This window comes from Lepidochelys kempii, chromosome 2 (assembly GCF_965140285.1).
Source record: "Lepidochelys kempii isolate rLepKem1 chromosome 2, rLepKem1.hap1, whole genome shotgun sequence".
Lineage (NCBI taxonomy): Eukaryota > Metazoa > Chordata > Testudines > Cheloniidae > Lepidochelys > Lepidochelys kempii.
Genome location: NC_136381.1, coordinates 232,965,104 through 232,983,968, shown reverse-complemented (window position 1 = coordinate 232,983,968; position 18,865 = coordinate 232,965,104). Strand labels below are relative to the sequence as shown.

General features: G+C 37.3%; 1 protein-coding gene across 32 annotated transcripts in view; it reads left to right on the top strand.

Moving 5' to 3' along the window:
- NEBL (nebulette) overlaps positions 1 to 18,865 on the top strand; it is a 455,293-nt gene that overhangs the window by 361,895 nt on the left and 74,533 nt on the right. For 12 of the 32 annotated variants that reach the window (XM_078851807.1, XM_078851806.1, XM_078851805.1 and 9 more), the window contains 2 exons: positions 6,224 to 6,316; positions 8,901 to 10,042. In XM_078851807.1, coding sequence (XP_078707933.1) covers positions 6,224 to 6,316; positions 8,901 to 9,041 — 234 coding nt within the window. In that variant the 3' untranslated portion in view covers positions 9,042 to 10,042. The other 20 variants (XM_078851827.1, XM_078851823.1, XM_078851824.1 and 17 more) reach the window with 11 other exon arrangements.

The following is an 18,865-nucleotide window of genomic DNA, read 5'->3' as shown; positions in this document are numbered from 1 at the left end:
AACATACTATCGGGGCTACACGACTCCAAAAGTAATGTTTAATTTGGATGTGTCATCACTAATGGGAAATAGATCTTTTTAAAATTAAATATATGATGACAGGATTTCATCTTTCAAAAAAACCCAAACACCTTAACCATATTCGCTATTGCTGACTTAGAATAAATTCCAGCTACAACCTGCAACTTAGAAAAATGTCTTATTAACAAAACATTTCTCTCCTTAAAAGTTGTTGCAAAGCTCATACCCTTTAGCTGGTTGTTTGGTATACTAAGCCAGAAGAGGCTTTGGGAGAAAACTGAGCATTTATGGCCTGTTGAAGACAAGTTGTACATGTGGAGCTGATGAGATTGGTCCTTTAAATGAGATTGTTTAGCTATGGCTGCTTGAGAATCTTAGGCATGCCAACCACCATTTGAAAGTCAGCTATCAAAATAGCAGCTTCTTAGAAACAGGATGTACTCTTCAGTTAGAAGTTTAAAAATGTGGTAATTTGGAGAAAGATTTGAGGTCAGCTATCACCAAATAAGAAAAGGCAAGTGTATCGTACATGTTTCAGAGTAGCAGCCATGTTAGTCTGTATTCACAAAAAGAAAAGGAGTACTTGTGGCACCTTAGAGACTAACCAATTTATTTGAGCATAAGCTTTCATGAGCTACAGCTTATGCTCAAATAAATTTGTTTGTATCCTACATGTGTCTGTGCATTTTTGCACACTGACCGCTGGGCTCACTCTTAAAAATGTGGTCAATTACATGACATCTCTCGCAACTGAACACTTCTTTATGAAAAGCAAACTGTTGCAAGTAATAGTCATAGCAGGAGGTATGGTACTTTTTATATCTGCTTCTCATAGGAAATAGGGTATTTTTTAACATCTATTGTTCTAGAATTTCAGTCTTTACTGATCACAGGGTCAGCTGTTTACTGTGCCCTCCCCCCGTGGCCAGAGATCACTCTGCAGCACTCAGCTTCTGTTTCCCCTCTTGGTTCCTGTGACACCTCCCAGGGGTACCCTTGCTATCACCTGCCCCTAGCATGAGGAACCCTTGTCTGTGGCTGCTGTGGGTCAGCTCTCCAACTCCACCAGCCTCAGGCAACACAAGCACTCCCCTTTAGGCCTGGCAGGCCCAGCTGTCTCTCTGCAAGTAGTGGTAGGCACACTCCACCGTCTGCCTGGAATCTCCAGCTCCATGTCCACTGGACATTCACAATATTCACAGATCTGCTGCCCCCAAAGAAGCAGTAAACATCAGCTTGCTAGGTTCACCTCAGATCACTGCTCTGCTTAACACATAGCACTTGAATCTGTGTATAGTGAAAACAAACAAAAGCTATTTAACAAAGAGGAGAGATTCAAACGATAGCAAGTAGAAATATTGGAAACAAATGGTTACATATAAAATCAAATCATAACATGCATTCTAGAACCTAGACTTATATAACTAGGTACTTTCATGTGATATTGAGCAAAGTTCACCCCAAAGTCCTTCCAGTGTTTTTCAGCCAGGCCTGGCCATGATCCTTCTTTCCTGAGACAAAACACACTGCCAGCTTGTCCCCTAGGTAAAGTGCACTGTATATCTCTTTGCAGCCCTGGTATATCAAAACAGTCCTTTCATCTGTATTAATAAACTGGACATTCTCCAGCTGTGTGTTACTTCCTATAGATTTTGCAATCTCCTGTTGATTTTGCAGTCTTGATTAGCTGGTGGCTCAGTATGCAAATAGACTTACATCATGAGACACACAATACACAATGACCAGTCAGAGAGATAAGCATCTAATATACCCCGCCTAAACAGAACCTGTTCGAGGTATGTCACCTCCCTTAAACTTCAAGGCTTTAAGAACATAATTTTCAGTATAGATACATAAGTTCTTAAATGTTATCTGTACCTACATTTTACAAGGGTTACAATAACCAGTGAGCTATTGGCTGTTGGGAAAGACCTTACCTGACACCATAGGGTGAATTATTGCGCATACACTTGACCCAGGGCATCCCTGTAAAACTCTATGTCCCGCTGTGCCCTCTGCTAGTTGGCATAAAGAGGTTCCTTGGTCACAGTTCCTCAGTAACTCAAAAATACAACCCAAAATCATTTAAAACACTTCTCTTCTGGGGGGTCCAATTTATTCAACCCTCAGGGTACATGCTGGCCCTCAAAGCCCCACTTCACGGTTTCTGTCTCTTATTCCTGAAGCTTGTTCCAAATTCAGCAGTCACTCCCAGGCTTTTCCTGGCTGGAGTTCAGCCTCCTGGATCTGACTTTTCAATTTCCCTGCTGTCATGGTCATCTCTGCAGGAGCCTTTCTCCCCTTCACTGCAGCTTCCTGCTGCCCTTAATAGGGGGTATCTGCCGTCTTCCATCAGGCCCCACCCAGCCGTTAATGCTGCAAAGGTGGGCTGGAGCAATTCCTTCAGTAATTTGGGTTGGCTGTCCCCAAGCATCCAGCCCATCACCCTGTTATACTGATATAGTATGCAACACCAAATACTACATTACATAGAAACGTAAGAGCAGGTAGGCAATTTTCATTTATTTTTGGAAAATTTATATTTTCCTGTGACGACTTTTTTTCTTCATCACATCTCATCTAACTTTGATTTGTGTGGTTAAGATTCTGATGCAGGCCATTGGGTGCTATCCTAACCAGCTAAGACAGACTAGGGCGGGATACGCTGGTTATTGTAGGGGATTCTATCACTTCCACCACCCTCAAGATGGCGCACCCCATGGAAAGCAGCCTTTAAATTAGCCAATGCCATGGGGTTCATCTTTCACACTGGACTTGGCCAAACAGCCCAGGGCTGCCACATGAGCCCTGTGCTGGGTTCCGTAAGATCTGATCCCACCCATGTGGACCAGGAATCCGAATGATTACTGTTTAGAAAAATAATAAATATGATTATTCTTTAAAATTTTGTAGTTCCAATCTGTAATATGGCTATGTAAGGTCTAATTGTGCATTACCCATAGGAGAAGGATTACAAAATGTTTGTTGGGCTTTTCTAGGTCTCCTTTAAGTTAGTAACTATTTTTTAAATATCCATTGTTCAGATAAAATACAAAGAAGAAATGAAGCATGCCACAGCAATTTCGGATCCCCCAGAAATAAGGAGAGTTAAGGAAAACCAGAAGAATATTAGCAATGTGCGACCCTTATTCATTACTGTCATTATACTGTATTTTCTCTGTTTTATTGAATGTCTTGGTTCTAAGTGAATAAATCCATGATGTTTGCATTAATTCTACTTTGTCAAAAAGACTATTTAACGATTTAACTATATAATCTTCTCTCAGTGTTGAGCTTTGATTAACGTTAATGGGAATTACCTACTCATATCAAAATAACATTATACACTTGATATGTGAATTTGAGAATTTGCAAAAGGATCAGGATTAAGTACCATTTGAATAGAAGTGTATGTTCATTGATTAATGATATTTTCTAGTAAATTGCTTTACATTATTCTTTAATTTCTATTAACAGAGCACAATACTTTTGTTACTTGGAGCTCTCTGTATAATTTCTAATACCCTGTTTACCAGGTTCAGTACAAAGAGCAGCGTTGCAAAGCTACACCGGTGACTGTCACCCCTGAGATGGAAAGAGTCAAGAAGAATCAAGAAATTGTCAGCTTGGGAAGTTGCTTTAATTTTTAATTTAATTTAATTTTTTCCCTCACATAATCATCTGATCTGTAGATTTCTATAAAACAATTAAGTGTGGACTCCAATTAATCCCTCCTTTGTCCCCCTTCCTTCCCCTCAAAAAGCTGCCCCAAACTGGTATCCAATGACAAAAAAGACCACCTCAAAATTCTACTGCTGGGCAGAAAGATGCGTAAAGCAGGGCATTTAGTTAGCATACTTCACCATCCTCACATTCCTGAAGCACTGTTTTCATCCTTTCTGATCTGCCTTCAAAAACAAGCTGGCCACCCTGCTCAGCTGGACTCCCAAAGGGAGTGTGACGTAATGGAGCTGCTCATGCAGTGGGATTCCCACCCAGAGATTTTGAGGGTTAGAGCCAACTAAATCAAAGGTGACTGCAGCAAAGGCAATGAGGAAATGTGAGTGTGTTTGGCTCCAATTTCCCTCCATTTATACCTTTAGCCAAAGTATCCATCCTCACCTTCTAGAAGTTAGCTGATTTCATAGATTCATAGATTTTAAGACCAGAAGGGACTGTTTTGATCCTCTGGTCTGACCTCCTGCATAACACAAGACAAAGAACCTCACACAGGTATTTCTGCATCAAGCCCATAACTTCTCTTTGATCTAGGGCATATCTTTTAGTCAGGCAACCAGTCTTCAGTTAAAGATTTCAAGTGACAGAAAATCCACCACATCCATATATAAATTGTTGTTATATATATGGTTAGTAGCTCTCTCTGTTAAAAATCTGTGCCTTATTTCTAGTCTGAATGTATCTAGCTTCATCTTCATCTAGCTTTAGATCTTCTTATACTTTTTTCTACTAGATTAAAGAGCTGTCTGTTATCAGAAATATCTTCCCTGTGTGTAGGTACTTGCAGGCTATGATCAAGTCACTTCTAACCTTTTCTTGGATAAACTAAATAGATTTATCTTCTTTAGTCTCTTGCTATTATTTTTTGATTTCCAGACCTCTAATCATTCTTGTAGCACTTTTCTGAACCCTTTTCAGGTTTTCAACATCCTTTTTGAAGTGTGATCACCAGATATAGTATTCCAGTAATGGTTTTACTAATGCTGTATACAGAAGTAAACTGCCTTCCTAATCCAACTTGATTTCCCCCTACTTATATATCTAAGGATCAATGCCATTTCATTATGGCATTGCTCTAGGTGCTCATGTTCAGCTGGTTATCTATCATGACCCCTATGTCATTTTTAGAATACCTGCTTTCCAATTTACAGCTCCCCCATCTGGAACACTCTTTGTTCCTAGATGTATGACCATGTATTTGGTTGTGTTAAAATGAACATTATTCAAATTAGATCTTACCAAATGATCCAGGTCAGTCTGTACAACTGACTTGTCCACATCATTGTTCACCATTCCACCATTTTGTGTGTAATATGCAGATTTAATCAGTAATGATTTTATATTTTCTTCCAGATCTTTGGTAATAAAAGTATTGAACAGCTTTGGGCCAAGAACAGGTTCCCTAAGGACCACAGTAGAAACATCCCCATTGGATGATGAATCCCCATTTACAATTATTTTTTGCGATTTCTCTGTTAATCAGTTTTTAATTCATTTAATATAGGCTACATTGATTTTGTATAGTGCTAATATTTTTTATCAGAATGTCATCTAGGACTAAATCACATACCTTACAGAAGTATAAGTATATTATATCAAAACAGTTACCTTTATCAACCAAATCTGTGATCTCATCAAAAAATAATAAGTTTGTTTGGCAAACCTGTTTTCTATAAATCCATGCTGATTGGCATTAATTATTCTACCAAGTTTTAATTCTTTACTGATTGTGTTGCACATCATCTTCACCATGATTTTGCCCAGGGTTGATATTAGGCTAACTAGCCTATAGTTTCTCAGGTCACCCTGTTTGCCCCTTTTGCACATTGGTACAACACTGAACATGCATGAGTTTAATGCATTACCTTTAGATGTGTACTTACTTTAATTAAAAAAATGCAACATGCATTTAAATAGACGTGTGATTTTGACAATTGATTTAAATTCTCTGTTCCCTTGTGCTCTCTGTCATACTCCCCTGTGTACTCCATAACCCCTGGATAATCAGCAATGGAAATAGTGAATACAATTTGGAACATGGATGTATCCTTTATGTGATCTATGGGTTCGTTGGTTTGGGTTTTTTTTATACAGTGGGTGCCATTAAAATCTTGACAATTACCACTTGCTCTAATTGAATGTTCTGCAGTATTTGTGGTATGCCCCATTCTAAGTGGAGGGAGTACCATAAATACGGTAAACTTTAGTATGGTAAATGCCAAGTTATTAATTGGTGTACAGAGTGTTTCTGTGTGTATGTACACACAAGTACATAAATAATAAAAATCTATAGGAAGAATTCAAGGTTATTTTTCAAGAATCAAGTTTTATAAGCCTTAATAAATTTCAAATGCAGTTTATCCTTTGATTTGTTTCCCGGATGATCTTTTAAATCATGTTTTAATGTAATGTAACATCATTTTATTGAAATTGTATATACCATTTTTATTATGTGAAATAATAGGTTCACTATAAAGGGCAGCCTGCCAAAGCTACTTCTGTGAGTGTCACTCCTGAGATGGAGAGAGTCAAGAAGAATCAAGACAATATCAGCTCGGCAAGTTGTTTGAATCTTTTTGCTGTTTATTTTCATAACAATGGTATGCTTTTCAATTTAAATTTGATGTGATAAATGCATCCCATTGCATCATTCGTTTGAAGGTGAATTCTTAATCTTTGAAAATATATACTGCACGTACCACCAGGGGCAACAAAATTACCCATGCTTCCCATAATTACTATTACACAAAACGTAAGTGGATATCTGGGGCAGTGCTATACAAGGAGAAAGTTGTCCTATGTCAATCTGAATTCTGTTTGAGTAATCTTAGTCTCTTGTTACCAAGCTTCAGAAGTAAACTTAGTCATAGAATCTCAGGGTTAGAAGGGACCTCAGGAGGTCATCTAGTCCAACCCCCTGCTCAAAGCAGGACCAGTCCCCAATTTTTGTCTTAGATCCCTAAATGGCCCCCACAAGGATTGAACTCACAATCCTGGGTTTAGCAGGCCAGTGCTCAGACCACTGAGCTATCCGTTCCCCAAGGGTAAAGGAAAAAAAGAATGAGAATTCTAAACTCAGTGCAAGTTCAGCTTTTTGTGATTCAAACCATGGAAACTTGAACATGGGTTTCTGTTCCATGTTGCATTGTGTTGTGCTTTGTCCATATCAGAGATGACTGGTCCAAAAGGGATCCTATTGCCTTAATATCAATGAGTAAGGCTGTATATTTGTCTTGAATTTCATGATTCATTATGTTCAAGTTTTTTTGTTTCTGTTTTTAACTGGCCATTAACTTTTTTATCATTATGAAGTTTTCTAAGTGTTTGAGAGAACAGATGAATGAGTAAACATTTGAATAAACTTTAGATGAGGCTATTAGAGAGCAGGGAATTAGCCAAAGTGGCATAGAGACAGAAACAACCAGTCAGGCAACATGCAGGGAACAAGGCAACAAGCACCAGAACACAAGGGGTGAAATCCTGGCCCCAAAGACATCAGTGGCAGAACTCTAATTAACTTCACGGATGTCAGGATTTCATCTAGAGCAGGTATTGGACAAGAGGTGATAGTAAAGAACATCCTAAAACTTAGATAGTGTTTATCGGAGAAAGAGTAAAGGAGGTTGGGTCTGTCAGAGAGACTACGTAAGAGGCAAAGGAACAATAACTGTTGATCCAAGTGTCCACAAGATGCCCTTAAAATGTAAGAACAAATGTAATTTAGATACCTGGTTCTGAGATATTTAATTTCTTTATCACAAAAATGTACTCGTGAGTTTTAATTATTTTTATCATTATTCCTGCAAACTAAGATCTTTTTTACAAAGACTTCCCCAAAATTGCCTTGTTAAATGCTCGGCCATACTAATGAGCAGTGGCTCAGAGATGTAATGAAATGCACTGGCAGTAATTATATGATGCAAGATAAATATGTTGGTATCAAGAAAGACAGTTACACTTCAAATTTTTATTGTATACTGTTAAAGCACATTTATTTAAAACAACCATGGCGTAATAAATCTTTAGAGACTATGCTGTAGTTTATACTGTGGATTGCTCAAGGATTATTAAACAGACATAAAATACTAAATTCATTCATCTGCTGAATAGTTGGGCTTATATTTTATTATCCTCTCAGTATAAAAGCATATTATAATAGATTTGTACACATGCTTTGAGAGGAGATACCTTTGAGTGTAAGTGCATGGATATATCTAACATGATATATATTTGCGTGCAATCTGCATGTTATGGTTCAGAAATGAAGACTAAGATGAGTGTGTCCATTAGTGAAAGTACTCCAGTCTACTGGAATGACACAGAAGTCTATGCTAATTGACTCCCTCTTTCCAACTAGAAACAGTTACATTTGCTGTATTAAAAACTTGACAATTGCTATTTGCAAGTAATTAATGTTACTGTGGTATCCCTGGCATTCAGTATGCTATGTATATAGAATACCACAGCAATATTAATTAGGCACAAGGTAACATTGTAGATAGTAATGGCGACTGATGCACACGCAACACATAGGGCATAAATGCTCATTCTCTAAATGTACCAAGATGATCCTCAGATGTGTTGCAGCCATTTTGCACCTGCACTTCTGGCAAAGTCTGGGCATAGAACTGGCATATGCAGCCCCGAGAGGATCTCCTGAATATAAGGGGATCAATTCTCTGGTTCTTACACCATGCTCTATCCCTGCTGGAGGAAAGATATAGGAATTATCTCGGGAAGATCTGGTAGTTCAGTCTCCATATTCAGTTCTGAGCACAAACGCTAATACTTTTAAGAGAGCCAGTTATGATGGTATTTTTTGTAATGTTCACTTTGTCTAGTAAGAAGTTAGTCATGACCTATTTCACATATTTCACTGAACAGTCAAGAAGTTTGACTTTCAGGCACTACTGGATTTTTGAATGAGTGGCCAATGGAATGAATGTGTCCATTTGCCATTTCAAGTCCCCTGCTCTATCTGCAGGCTAGATTTAAAAAACAAACAAACAACAGCTGTGAAAGAGGAGGGAATGGAAAAAGTATAAAATGATTTGGAAATGCCATTATTGTGAGGATTCATATTTGCTGTGTCTTTCAATGTAAATGAATGCTTCATGTGTACTGTCGTTGCTGTTTTGCAGGTCAAGTACAGCAGTGATCAGAAGCAGATGAAAGGTAGACCTAGTGTGATTCTTGACACACCTGAGCTAAGGCATGTCAGAAAAACACAAAACATCATCTCAATGGTAGGGTACATTCTTCAAATAACTAGACTATACTAAGGAATGACACTTGACTGTACATTGGCGTTTACCCGTCATTAATCTAGGTAACTAATTAAACACTGTACTAAAGTATGGAAACTGTTTTCTCTTATGCCATTCAAGGGAGAGAGGGGTTGCTAACTGCATATGAATGTAATGAATATTGTCAAAATACTAATAAATGGCTTTCTAACAGTTGATTGTCTGGCTTTTAAAAAAAAAAATTCAGGCTGTTCCTCACTGTTTGAGCATCCCACAGTTTGACTGGATTAGGTGACACACACCACTTTGTGCCTGTGCATGTTCCTGGATTGTGTGTGACTTGAGTCTTGAAATTAATTGTGTTGAGTGTGTGTGTGTGTGTATGTGTGTATATACATATTAAAAACATCACTGATTAATAGTCTTTTTAAAAAATAAAATAATGCATAATCGGGGATACTGCCTTTATAACACTTACTCATATCAGTTTTGTTCCAAGGATTGGTATGTAATATTTTTTCTACTCTTCTGTCCCTTTTTGGAAAGCAGGCTGCATAGGAACAGCTTAATTGCCCATAATTTCTATCTTTATACAACCAACTGGTGCTTAACAAGAAAAGTCAGAGGAGGGAGTATATCTTTTATATAAAACTGTGCATGTCAGCAAAATTCCTAATGAATTAAATTACTTTTTAAAAGATCCTTAAGAACTCTGTCCTAATATCACAGGGATGTTTGCATGGTTAGATATATCGGTCAGCATCATTGCGTGAAGACGCTCAGGAGCTTGAGTTAATGCATGATGGAAAGAGTAGTGCTGTTTTTTTTTAAATGGTAACAAGTATGTAATGAAAGCATATCAAGGAGATGGACTGGACCACCAGTCAGGTCTTTTCCATCTCTTGTTTCTATGATATTATTATGGTGCAAAAATCAAGGAATAAAATTGCTCATTATGAAATAGTGTTTGCTAATTTTAGCGTAATTCAGATGGGTTAATATCAGTCACTGCTGGGGGTAAAAACATTCCTATTCTTTTCCAGGTGAAATATCATGAAGATTTTGAGAAGACAAAGGGCAGAGGTTTTACACCAGTGGTGGATGATCCTGTGACAGAACGGGTGAGAAAAAACACCCAGGTTGTGAGTGATGCTGCATATAAGGGAGTGCATCCACATATAGTTGAAATGGATAGAAGACCCGGAATAATTGTTGGTAAGTTCTTAAATAATGTTGCTGTCCAGAGATCTGTGTGAAGATAAAAGGCTCTGCTTCTCCTTCTCCTTATAACCAAGAAAAATATCCCCTTTTTTCATTTTACTTGCCTCCCATTGTGATGATGGTGTTAAATATCATTAGCTTACCTTATTAGTCACTATACACTCTTCCTCAATTCATTATTTTGTGAGTTTTTTTTCTTTTAAATTAAAATTAAGGGTCAGAATTGGGGTTTCAGAGAATAATTGTCAGGCAGAATGGGTAATTGTAATCAACCTTATCAGCTTCAAAGTAATGAGAACATTAAGTAATCAAATGTTAAAATGAAAAACTAGATACTAGCTTTACAAAGCCATAAGAAGAGGAAAATTGCAGAGTAATATAAAAGGTATTCTAATCACTACATCTAACTACAAAGAGTAAATTATTATATTTGAGACTTTATCATATTTAATGCAAATAAATAATCCAGTAGAAAACTGCTATTGACAGTCTGCTGTAGGTTAGCCCTGAGAGAATTCAGCTTCACCCTTGGAATGCATGGGGAGGCAGTCATTTGTTTTAAGGTATAAATTCTATTTTTTTATTTAGAAGTAGAACCACCTCTCCTATGAATTCAAATAGTAGTCAATGCTTTCATTCCTAGTCTGCATTTTCCAGTGTGAAACTTGTACTGAAGTATCAGTACAATGGCAGCTTCTAATTAAATCATTAATATTATGCAAAAAGAAAAGGAGTACTTGTCGCACCTTAGAGACTAAAGTGAGCTGTAGCTCACAAAAGCTTATGCTCAAATAAATTGGTTAGTCTCTAAGGTGCCACAAGTACTCCTTTTCTTTTTGCAAATACAGACTAACACGGCTGCTACTCTGAAACCTATTAATATTATGAAGATCTGAAACAGTAAGGTATTTCTAGAAGCTGGGGGGATATGTTCTCATTTGCTACCTAACTTTGTAAGATGCTATAAATAGTCAATGCAGTTTTTCTTTAACTTGAACATTGATGTAACTGGCATCACTGTTCAAGAGAGATCTAGGGCTACAGTGTTCTTCAGTTTGAATAAATGTGTATCCCTCTAACGCAATGGTTCTCCAAGATTTAAATTCTGCAGATCAGTTCATAAGGAAAGGACCCCCTTCATCAATCACCTCCCCTCCCTACCTATAATGTCTTGGGAATGCTGCATAAGAGTGGTACACTTGGTCCTAGCATTTTGCACTGTTCTGACAACATCTCATTCTCTGGCTTGCCAGTAGCTCTTCAGGTAGGCCACAGCTCAAGAACAGCTGCTCTAAAGGATTGTTCAGGTTAAGGCCATAAGTGGTCAGAGAGAAGGAAATGGACACAGTAGCTCTCTGGGCCATAACATTTTGAAGTCTTAAGTTCAGCTGGGCTCTCTGAATTTTCATATCAACTAATATTTGCTCAAACTGAAAAAAGAAAATCTAAATCCTAAAAGTTAGCAAAAATGTAATGAGAAAGGGGAAGAGAACCTTGCTTTATTCATTTTTCTCTTTCTGGTTATCCTATTTTCTCATCTGCTCTGCCTGGCACAAATACAGGCCACAAGAATCCCCAAGGTGTTCATTCTAGAGACTTCTTTACCTAATAACAAGGGTAATTTATGATAGAATTGAATGGAGACTAAGAAGACATGGCCTTCTATCATAGAGAATTTTATAACGGGGAGTGACAGAGCTCTACTCAGTGGAAGAAAGCTTTCCAGACTGTGAAGGCCTTGCACATCCTGGTACTAGGGCAACACAACCTAGTCAGAGGAATCATTGACCTGCCATGGAGACCCCAAAGCCAGAACAACCACCTGACTTCCAAACCTAGAAGCAAGGTAGTCAGCTAGGAGTAGAAGAGCTCACACATACGTGTGGTTCAAAACATCTTATTCAGCACACGTTTTAAAACCCAGCCAGTGCTGCATTGTAAGCTTTATTTTTGTTTTGTGTATGTGTAATTCACTTATGCAACCATGAGTATGACAGAAGGGCTCAGTGGCATGTACTCCAGTCACTCATAACTGAGCTCATCTCTCAGAACATAAACTTCCCCGCTTATAAATAACTTATTGTGAAAAAGTTAGCACTTCTGTACGATTTGTCAAGTAGAAGTCCTTTAATAAAAGAAAAAATAAAGAAACACATCTTTTTTTTCAAAAAGTGAAAGCAAAAAACAACAATTATTTAACAGAAATAGCCCATGACAAACTTGAGAGCTTTACATTTACTAATATTTCAGTTAATGTCTTTCTCAAGTGACCTGCAATCATATAGACTTGCTTAAACAGAATCAAAGAACTCCTTCTTCAGGGGATGTCCTTGGCACCTGGAAAAGATTGCAGGGTCAAAGAACAGGTTTCAGAGGAACAGCCGTGTTAGTCTGTATTCGCAAAAAGAAAAGGAGTACTTGTGGCACCTTAGAGACTAACCAATTTATTTGAGCATGAGCTTTCGTGAGCTACAGAAGATACCAGCCATGACTCTCTTTAAGTTAACCCTAACTGATAAATGTTCATTCAGGTAGGGAGTAACACTTCCTTATTAGAACCTATTTGGTGGGCTCTCTAAGTGTAATCAGTGGGGCCCTAACAACTTTTTCCAGTGCCTGAACAATGCCAAAATTAACAACTCTGCTCTAGAAAATGGAATTTTATGTTACGCATAATAGGACAGTCCAAAACCATTGAAATAAATGGGCTATTTCACAGCCCCAGCCACCAAATTCTGATCTGTCTATGGACTGGTGAAGTAAAGGGGGTCTTTGCAGCTCATATAGGTAAACACCCAACAGCAATATTTTCAGTTGGAAAGAGGCCACAATGAAGCTGAAGTGCCCCAGCTGATGAAGTGAGTTGCAAGGTTCTTGTTCTATATACATTGTTGCAGACTACACAGGAGCACAAAATCAATGTAATAATTAAATGGTTTGTATACTGAAGTCCTTACGTAGTTTTCATGTTTTTTATTTAGAAATGCACAGTAAAGTGTGAAAAATAGGGGACTCACCAATTCACTTCCTCCTTCAAGCCTGTTTGTGCTTTACATAGATGTTCAAATGGTCATTGCTAGGGCTAAATGACCGTACATTGGCTTTCCATTCATCTTGTCTGCAGGAGCTAGTACTATGCTAGAACGCAAGGCTGTAGCAGATAACACGTAGCGCACACAATGAATCCAGCCCCAGGCTGTGGACCTTGTTTTTTTGGCTGTGCCTGCTCTTGCTGTGACACCAGTTGCAGGGATCTGGCATAAGCAATCCAATAAAACACTTGGGATGCCACATATTTGGGGTCCCCAGGGACTGCTTCACCTACCGACTTATACATTAGCCTGATTCCACTCCCCAACAGCAACAGGGCCAAATTCATTTAATCTCATCCAGCATATTGGGATCCACTAGATCCTGCAGATGGCTTGTCTAGCAAGAAGACATGAATGAATGAATGTACAATTTGCCTTTTTCTCTGTTATCTGATAGATCCATGTTTTACTTGGTCACACTTAGTATCAAGATTTGATTTTTGAAATGATTAGTAGATTCGATAAGCATGTTACAGCCACAAGCAGTACATTTTACAGATTGGGGTAAGCCTATCGACAGAAGGTTTTATAGATGGTTATATATACATGATTATAAGCAACCTTTTGATCTGTGGAACTCTATAACTATTGAGTAGTCATTTAGTAAAACAGCTTTTAATCATTTTAATCTTTCATACATTGTTTATAAATGAAGTCTTCATATAAAATGTAACCTTTTAATCTGTAGACCTCTATTCTAAGCTATCCAATAAAGGGTGGTGAACTGCAAAGTTTGTAATGATTTCTGTATAGAATTTTGAGGAAAAGCCTTATGGTTAAAATTGTTACTAAATTAATAAGTTGTGGTCCAGCAGTGCTTTGGGATATTATGGGGTAAGATGTGGCCTGTGCCCTAAGAAACAAATGCTTTCTTGTCTAGGAATGTCTAGATCTTTCCATTAATGTCTAGATCAAGGCAATCCCTGTCATTTTAAAACTTCTTGTTCTCATGCTTTTATTTCCTTCACTTCTTGTCTGTCTTATCATTTCTTTCTTTTGGGAAAAGACCTCAAAGTCTGGCGCACAGATCCTGGCTCCATCTTCGACATTGATCCTCTGGAAGACAGTATTCAGTCTAGGAGTCTGCGTATACTTTCTGGTATTGCTTCTATCTTGAGTTTTCCCCAAATCCGCTTTTTAATGAAGCTGTTGTATCAATTTTTCAGGTCAATATGACAGCCATATGTTGTATTTTTTCATTTTACAACCATTCTACTTTTAAAATGAGTGTATTAAAGGAAATTATAACTATATTCTCACACACCACTAAGAAACAGTGAAGGCATTTATCTTAAACTAGAATTACTGTTTTCAGTTACAGTTAAAACCATAGTAAGTCCAATAGTAGTGAAGTCTCTTGTCCTGATTTCCAGATAACTGGATTTCACTAAAACTTCAAAGATACAGGAGGATTTGATTCATAAAATAAATTTCATGGTCTTGTGCAGTTTTTGTTTATGGGTTACAATGTATTATATTTGCTTGCACCCGTCATTTGTTTATTTACAGAAGCACCTGCAATGCGCTTTATGCTTTCCAAACATTCAAGAAAGGCCAGTCTCTGCTCTTAGGTAGCGCACAATCTGAGGATAGACAGATAAGTAGACAGAGGTTAGGGGAAAGGGGAAAAAACAGGCAACAAATATTATGGCCTGAGTTCCATTATTGCCTTGTTTTCTACTAGTGGTAGGGGCTTAAAGAGCGTTTTGAATTTGATTAAAAAGTATTTCCACTCACCTTAATAAAGAAAGCAGGGGCGGTCAAGAGTGTGTTTTTTTGTTTTTTTTTTAAAGAAGAACTTAAGCTGATTTGCAGACAGTTTATTAACAATAATTCACATTTAGTGATGGAAAACAACTGGCAGTTTTGCCATTGACTTCAGCAGGACTGGGATTTCACCCTTGGTCTTTTGAGCTCTTAAGCTTGGAATTCTTTAAATATTAAAAATGTATTTAAAATAGATTCTTCCAAGTGTAAAACTGGTTAAAATTATCTTTCTTTGCTATTTTTATGTTTTTATTTTTTCAAAATACCTAACCATAAAGATCCTAAAACACCATATTAGAGGCTAAGGAGACCTAATCTAAAGCCCATTACAGCCACTGGAAACATTCCAGTTGTCTTTAGTAGGCTTTGAGTCAGGTCCTAGTAGCTGGCCAGATTTCTTGTTTGAATCCAAATCAGTTTTACAAGCAGTTTACCAGGAGACTATCGATGAAGTATAAGCACATTTTATAAGCATCCTCGACATTTTCATAAGCTTCCTTCATGCCCTACAGCCACACTATTTGAAATCTTTAAATTTCTTCTTTAAAAATATACATAAAATTAAAATACAGTGGTGACTACTGACGTGTCAGGATGCTAAACTCCTAACCTATACAGTGAGCTAGACTATATTTATCTTGCTGTGAAAAAAAAAGATGGCCATTTTAGCGGACACTTCTGTTTCCAAATTGATGTTGTATGAAAATTACAAAAGAAAATGTGTTATTAGGCAGAGAGACTATAAGGCAAGTTAAAGGCTAGAACAAAATTATCTTGACTGAGTTATAAATCCCAGAAAATCTTTTTTATGGGAAACATTTATGGAAACTTAATTATAGTAATAGAAATAATCATCATGTCAGCTGATCACATATGAGTTATAGAGAATAAAGGCAAATGCAGCCACCTTTTGTTGCATTCACTACCCTAGTAAAAAATAGAAATTTTGGTTAGAAATTATTTATCTCACCAAATTTCTTGCTCTCTTTCACATCAATCTTCCTCAAAGTTTTCCACATTTGGGGGGAAAAAACTGATATTTCCAAACATTACTTTCTCCACCCTCTCTCCTTCCATCTGGGGCTAAGTAATTAAAGGACTGAAAATCAATATAAATTGTCTAGAATCACTTGTATATTGAGTCTATAAAAAGAATAGCATTTAATTTACAGATGGGTCACTCACTTTCATGTGTGAGGCTTTGCAGACTTCTCAAGCAATTTTATGGAGTTTGTGCTTGAATAAGTTTGAATATCAGGCCTTTTCCCATGTGATTTAAAGCCATGTTTTTTTCCAACAATGATCCAATTTAAAAGCAAATGCGCCCGTTTTTTTTTTAATCTGAGAGACTTTTGTATATATCAGGGGTGGAATAATGCCTTTATTTTTCAATTGCAGCTTTTTTCCATCTTTCTTCTCTGCTCCATTTTTCAGCCTGTTTTTTCCTAGGATCTCTGCACCTGGGCCTCCTTTCTGCACCTTCTTTGTACCATTTGAGGCAGGATACAAACCACTCAAGTCCTAGTCAAACTTTTTTGAACCAGTGATGTTCCAAATGAATGTGCAAATGAAGAAAGTTCACCTTCAAGCTGTTGTTACATAAATCATTTGCTGTGTTGTTTGTTTTGTTCTGTTTTGCTCTTCTGTCAGCTAACTGTTTACTGCAGTATTCTTTTCCCCTTTGTAGAAAAAGCAAGACGTTATAATAAACAGCATTTCCATTCCACCAGTACTTTTGGCATGAGTTTGGGAGATGAAAAGTCAGATGGTTCTGAGACAAACCCTAGCCTTTCTTACTGCAGTGAATTAACAAGGCCATCTGATGAAGGAGGTATCCATGGAGTCCCACTTTTCCCCCCACTAATAACATTGTCACACTGTGTTCAAATCTCACAGGCCAATATTAACTGAATGAACCTTATTTATGCATAAAACATTAGACCCGTGTGAGCTTTTGAAATACTTGCACTGAACTTGGTCCATGGGGAGGCACAAGAAGCTTTTCAAGCTTCCATACTTATTTGCATGCCATCTTTCTATTCCCCACCTCATCACCTTTGGGAATTGAACTGTAATAATCTGAAAGCTTGAGTAACTGCCATTTGCCATAATGAAATGAAGACTCCTTTTGTTCTAACAAAACTCACCAAACTGGTTTTCTCTCTTTTTGAATAATGGGAGTGCACAGTGTAAATGAGAAAATATGCAAATTAACTAAGCTGCTTGAACCTACTTGTGATTTCCAATGAGCAAATCAGCCTTATAATAACAGTTGAGGGTCTTAGTGACCGGATCTCACCATTACCATAGTAAATATCTGTATGTGGTAGGCTCTTTTTTGATACCATGAAAGGAAAAGAAGAAAGACTGAGACCTTTCTTAGATAAGAAACCTTTCCTGGGCTCTCATATGCTATAGATCTGAAAATAAGATATTCAGAAACTACATTTAGAAACTAGGATTGTAATCTGATATTTTTCTACTGTACAGTTTTGTATCAGAATATTGTGCAAAAGTTGTTTTCATTAGTACAAACTCATACCACAAATATAAATACCTTTGCTGATGGATCATATGGTATACAGGGTTGTAAAATAAATAGAAGATCTCTGAAAATGATTTTTTGGATCTTTAAAAAGTTTAATGTGAATTGTCTGTACCTAGTGTCACTTTCTGTTCTATTCTCAATTTGCCATATGAAAAGACTTGCTTATCAGAACATACTGATACCTTGGCTTCATGCTTCTGCCAGCAATTTTGCCTTTTTGAGGAAATATACATAACTTTGTTCAGAGAAGGTACTTTCTTGTTGTTTGCATGGAATTCTACCACAAAATAAGTGTGAAATGTATATTCTTCCATTTGCTCACTTTCTGTCAACATTAGATATAGGCCAGAAGCAAAATACTGGTTCTTGAACTTTGAGAATTTTGGATCATGATCCAAATTTTGTGGGTCAGACCCATCTCCAATTAAACTGCAGTGTGTATTAGACTCTATTTGTGCATTTTAAAAGTTTAAAAACAATATGTTCTAGAATTTAAAAAATTGTAGAATGGTAGAGACAGCCAATATTAACTTTGAAAAATATGGGCATTAAAAATGAAAGTTGTTTTAAATATCTTTTAAAACTGTTATAGGATGTTAATATAGAGGTACTGCCACCAATTCATAATTTAGGATTCTTTGTTTTAATTTAGTATTAGAAGGGTACCAGCATTTTCATTGTAAACTGCAGAAGGCACACTTAGAGCCTGACACCTTTTAGTGCAGTACATTACAGTATTGTTGTCATAGTGCCTAGAGCTCTCAACTAAGATCAGAGCCCTATTATGCTAGGGGCTGTACGTATACGTAGTAAGTGATAGTCCTGCCCACAATGGCTAGACAAGGCAGACTAAGGATGGGAGAAGGAAAATAGTGTTATCTCCTATGTTCAGATGGGGGACTGGGGCTCAGAGAGATAAGTTGACTTGTCTGAGGTCACACAGGAAGTCAGTGAAAACTGGGAACTGAGCCCTTATCTCCTGAATCTCAGGCTGAGAATAGTAAGTAGGGTGTGTATCTTATTGGTTGCTTTGCTATTAACATTCTTTGTTTCTGTGTCTATTTCAAAATTCATTGTTATCATAGAATCATAGAAATACAGGACTTAAATGGATCTTGATAGGTCATCAGTCCTCTGCTCTGAGTCAGGACTAAATATTATCTAGACCATCCCTGACAGGTGTTTGTCTAACCTGTTCCTCCAATGACTGAGATTCTATAACCACCTGATGT